Source organism: Rhinopithecus bieti, unplaced genomic scaffold (genome assembly GCF_001698545.2).
Source record: "Rhinopithecus bieti isolate Rb0 unplaced genomic scaffold, ASM169854v2 scaffold_48351, whole genome shotgun sequence".
Lineage (NCBI taxonomy): Eukaryota > Metazoa > Chordata > Mammalia > Primates > Cercopithecidae > Rhinopithecus > Rhinopithecus bieti.
In genome coordinates this window covers 24,055-29,431 of record NW_016819027.1, presented here as the reverse complement: position 1 = coordinate 29,431, position 5,377 = coordinate 24,055, and the positions used below count along the sequence as shown (strand labels likewise).

At 40.4% G+C, this 5,377-nt stretch overlaps 1 protein-coding gene across 1 annotated transcript; it reads left to right on the top strand.

The window, feature by feature from the left end:
* Positions 1-2,863: 2,863 nt before the first annotated feature.
* LOC108519195 (E3 ubiquitin-protein ligase RNF216-like) lies at positions 2,864-5,177 on the top strand. Its single transcript, XM_017858035.1, has 3 exons — positions 2,864-3,082; positions 4,203-4,367; positions 4,676-5,177. Exons 1-3 carry the CDS (start codon positions 2,924-2,926, stop codon positions 4,799-4,801), a joined length of 450 nt encoding a protein of 149 aa, XP_017713524.1. The 5' UTR covers positions 2,864-2,923; the 3' UTR covers positions 4,802-5,177.
* The last annotated feature ends 200 nt before the right edge of the window (positions 5,178-5,377 follow it).

Below are 5,377 nucleotides of genomic sequence, written 5' to 3'. Positions count from 1 at the left end.
TCCTGTTTAACATGGTGAAATCCCGTCTCTACTAAAAATAAAAAAAAATTAGCCAGGCGTGGTGGCAGGTGCCTGTAGTGCCAGCTACTCAGGAGGCTGAAGCGGGAGAATGGCATGAACTTGGGAGGCGGAGCTTGCAGTGAGCTGAAATCGCACCACTGCACTCCAGCCTGGGCAACAGAGTGAGACTCCGTCTCAAAAAAAAAAAAAAAAAGGTTGGAGTACTAGCCTGGCTTACTTTGCAGGAGTGCCTTCTTTAGATCCGCTAGCATGTCAAATCAGCTCAAGCGTGAGATCATATGAAGAGGTGGGCAGATTGAAGTCCGACAGGCTTCCCCACTGCTTTTGCCCCAGGGTGCAGATATTAGAACAGAGGCTACCACTTGTTTCTGTAGAAGAAAAACTGTGTCCTTCATTTTCTGTGCCTCCAAATGTCCCTTAACCTCCAGAAGAGCTCTGTTGGTAAGCATAATGAAAGGATTAAACTAGAAATGAATTCTGACAGTTTATAGTGAGAGCTTCTGATTTCTGCCTTGTGGAACTTCATATCTGTAGCATTTCAGTATTTGAAGTTCTTAGTATTGTTGAAAATATAAAATGAATTGGGGAGAGATGAACCGCTCAAACACGTTTGTTTTTTCAAGAAATCATATCTACTGTTCTACCTGTATTTCATGTAGAGGTGTACTTATGTATCATGTACTTGAGAAAACGTGAAAACAGACCATTTTAAAGCTAGTCCATGTCTGGTTTGTCGCCACATTAAATATGCACATGTAATGAGTTGTCTGGAACTCAGGCCTTTCCCTACAGACGGGATTTTTGCTGGTGGCTAATTCTCAGGTCAGCCTTCAAAGGTTTGCATAACTTCAGTGCACACCAGTGAATTCTAGGATGGAGAGTTACCACTGATGACAATGGTTTTAAAGGAAAATGAACTCTGAATTCTTGTCTCCCTCTGTAATAGGAGGAGTTTCCTGCTTTTTTTCCTCTCTTTGGGCCTCTGGCGTTGTGTTCCGTAGACTGGGCAGGCTGTGGTGGTAGGGAAGCGGGGAGCTTAGAGACAAAAGTATATGGGACTCCCAGAAGTCATGGCAAAAGGAAATGCATTGAGATGTCAGGATGAGGGAGAGCGCTTTGACATGGGTCCCCGGTGGGGGTTGCAGAATAAACGAACCCGTGCAAACCACTCCCCAAACCCTGGCACCTGGGTGAGAAAAGGAGGCAGAGCTGGGCACTTTTTCTCTGCCCTCTTTCTGCCAGACCTCCTGTCCTACTATTATAGGCCTTACTATTGACATCTGGCAAAAGAGAATCAGTAGAAAGGGAGGTGTGTGAGAATTGCAGGTATAGCACCTAGGGGTTCATCCTAGGAATCTACTGGAGCAAGAGAAAGAACAGAGAAAAGAGGAAGTCCCCATTAACCTCTGAGCAAAGGAACTTCCTTGCTACTGAATGTGGCTAGAGCTGTACCCCACTCACTCTGTCTTCACTACTGTGTGGTCATTCCAAGGTGGTTGTCTGATTTGACTGTGAAGAGCCTGAGTAGTTAACATTTGTTGGGTCTGGGTGGTGATACATCAATGTGTGTTATCTCACTCTATATATCCTTACTTTGGAAGTATTTCATGATGATAATAGACAAAGCTAATGGGTTTGGTGTGAAGAGAGTCTGTTTGTAGGAAAACATGATCTGTTCATCAGTCTAGCTTAACAGCTAGCTAAATAAACCGAGTGTAACTCAGTGGCTCATAGAGCTTTATATTACCGTAGAGATTTATGTTACCAGAGGGGTGTAAAAAGTATTAATGAATTAACAGAAGATCTTTTATATTTCATTTATTTATTACATTTCTTAGCAGACTGTTTTTTACTGTAAATGTGAATACAGTTTTCCACTTCTTTCTTGTTCATAGTTTTCTTGACAAAGAGTAGCTACTTTTCTTACAAATTTTCCAATTTTGAAGTTTAACCAATAGTAGTGACTTCATTACATTAACAGCTAACTGATATATAAACTTCAGAGGAGTTTGCCTTAATCAGTATGTTCATTGCTTTTTAAATTTTTTCTCTTCCACAAAGATAGGAATTCAATGCACTTGTTGTTTATTTATCTGTTTAGTTTTTCTGGGCTGCACACATCTTAATTTCTTGATAGGCCAGTTGTAATGTGTGATTAAGGACTATATTCTTCAAACATTGCATTTGAAGCAATAGGCAGGTGTGGGATTTGGAAGCAGTATGAAAGTAACATCATTTGTTTTTGCAGACTTTGTAATTTTCTTCTGGAAAACCCAGATTATCCAAAGAGAGAAGATAGAATCATCATAAATCCCAGTAGCAGTCTGCTGGCCAGCCAGGATGAGACAAAGGCAAGTGTCGTGTTCTTGTTTTGCAATCGCTACCTGGAAATGCCCTGCTTTGTTGTTGTTGTTATCTCTATGGGAAGAAAGTGCTTTGTTGGGGCAAGTTTTTGAAGACTAGCAGAGGGACATAGGATTTCAGAATATGTCTATACTTCAGTGAGGTCTCCCATTCTGAGCCACTTTGAATTCTGTCTTTAACTTCTATCTTTCCTTGTAATTCTTATCTTCCTTTTCCCACAAAGAATTAAACGAATCCTCCATATCTTTAATCCTACAAAGCAAATTCCAAGAATTGGCCAGGACACTAACATTTTATTATGAAAATTTTCAAACCTACAGAAAAGTTGAAATATTTTACGTCGATCACCTATATCCCTACCACTGGTGCTACTAAAAAGTTAACAGTTTACTGTATCCTTTTTATCATACGTATGTCCTNCACTTGTTTGTTTATTTATCTGTTTAGTTTTTCTGGGCTGCACACATCTTAATTTCTTAATAGGCCAGCTGTAATGTGTGACTAAGGACTATATTCTTCAAATATTGCATTTGAAACAATGGGCAGGTATGGGATTTGGAAGCAGTATGAAAGTAACATCATTTGTTTTTGCAGACTTTGTAATTTTCTTCTGGAAAACCCAGATTATCCAAAGAGAGAAGATAGAATCATTATAAATCCCAGTAGCAGTCTGCTGGCCAGCCAGGATGAGACAAAGGCAAGTGTGGTGTTCTTGTTTTGCAGTCGCTACCTGGAAATGCCCTGCTTTGTTGTTGTTGTTATCTCTATGGGAAGAAAGTGCTTTGTTGGGGCAAGTTTTTGAAGACTAGCAGAGGGACATAGGATTTCAGAATATGTCTATACTTCAGTGAGATCTCCCATTGTGAGCCACTTTGAATTCTGTCTTTAACTTCTATCTTTCCTTGTAATTCTTATCTTCCTTTTCCCCACAAAGAATTAAATGAATCCTCCATATCTTTAATCCTACAAAGCAAATTCCTAAAACAAAACAAGAATTGGCCAGGACTCTTAACATTTTATTATGAAAATTTTCAAACCTACAGAAAAGTTGAAATATTTTACATTGATCACCTATATCCCTACCACTGGTGCTACTAAAAAGTTAACAGTTTACTGTATCCTTTTTATCATACATATGTCCTCTGTCTGTCCATCAGCACATCTTTGTTATGTTTCATTTCATTATAATGCATTTCAAAGTAAATTGCAAAAACATCAGTACACTTCCCTGTAAATACGTCAGCATGCAGATCATTACCTAGAGTTGAATATCTTTTTTCTTTTAATGTGAGATTTGTATACAGTGTATACTATACATGTGTTTAACCAGATCTCATATCAAGATGTAAACAGCTTGGTTTTTAAAAACTTTAATCATTGTCATTATTTGTGATCCAAACTGGCATTTAGAGTGTTACATGGTAAAGTATGGTTGAGAACTAACTTTATGAAGATCTGTTGCTTGATCTTCCAACTCCCCATAGATTCTTTGATTATATCTCTTACATATTCTATAATAGAAAAAAATAGTTGTGTGTAAATATGTTATGGAAAGAATGGCTGAAAGATTGGTTTAAATCCCCAACTATACTTCTTTACTAGTTATAACTAGTAAAACTAGTCTGTCGGCTCCAGACAGGTTCGTTTACCCTCTCTGAGCCACCATTTTCTCATCTCTCTTACAGGGCTGGTAACTTCCTTATAGAGTAATTAGAACAAACGTTATTCTTTTCTACACATGTAATTCTTAAAATGATTTCCCTTACATGGGAAATGTACTGCCTGGCCTCTGATTTTATGCTTCTCTCTCGTTTCAGTTGCCTAAAATAGACTTTTTTGACTATTCTAAATTGACTCCTCTTGACCAGCGCTGCTTCATCCAAGCTGCTGACCTCCTCATGGCCGACTTCAAAATGCTCAGTAGTCAGGACATCAAGTGGGCCCTGCACGAGCTCAAAGGACACTATGCAATCACCCGAAAGGTGCTCTACTTGGTCTTCCTCTTGGGGTGACACCTCTTGGCTACATCTTCCCATGATAACAGAATGAACAGTCCAGCTTGTGGAAATTGGGATGGTTTATGATTGCTAAGGAATTAGGGTGAAGATAAATACGTATTTGCTGATCATGCAGGGTTAAATGAAAAGAAATAATAGATAGTTGAGAAGCAGAGAAGTCCTGGTTTGACCATAAAAACCTGGAGGGTAATACATTCTACTGTGGAATGCAGGAGTATGAAAGATGTGTTCTAATCCTGCTCCTTCCTGATTTGCTTTCTGACTTGGGACAGGTCACACGACCATCCATCCCCCAGATGGCTCAGTTATCAGTGATAGGACATAAGGTCTGTAAAGAGTCCGGGAACAAGAATGGGCAGCTACTGACAGCTCCTAGCGTTTTCCCCCCAGGATCCTAAAATAGATAGCACTTAAAGGCCTTTGTTAAGGGTGAGAAGGGTGCTGGTTCGTGGTGGGTAACACAGATATCTTCCATGAAGGACAGCACATGGTGCCCACTTTGTAGCTGTGGCCAGAACAGGAGTGCATGCACCAGCAGAGACCTTGGCTTACTCCTCTTGGTCGCCCTTACTGCCATTAAATTCTATTCTACTGAAATTCTTGTGATTCTCAGCAAACACTGTGATGTTTCTTTTGTCCAAAGGACAAACATGGAGTTACCGTAGTGGTTAAAATACTCATTGGGTCTTACCTGTAGGAAGAGAAGAACCAAGCCGAGGACTGTGGCTCATGCTGAGGTAGGCCAAGCCCCTTCCACCTTTTTTTTTTTTGAGATGGAGTCTCGCTCTTTCACCCAGGCTGGAGTGCAATGGCGCGATCTCAGCTTACTGCAGCCTCTGCCTTCCCAGTTCAAGCGATTCTCCTGCGTCAGCCTCCTGAGTAGCTGGGACTACAGATGCTCACCACCACACCTGGCTGAGTTTTGTATTTTTGGTAAAGATGGGGTTTCACCATGTTGGCCAGGCTGGTCAGCA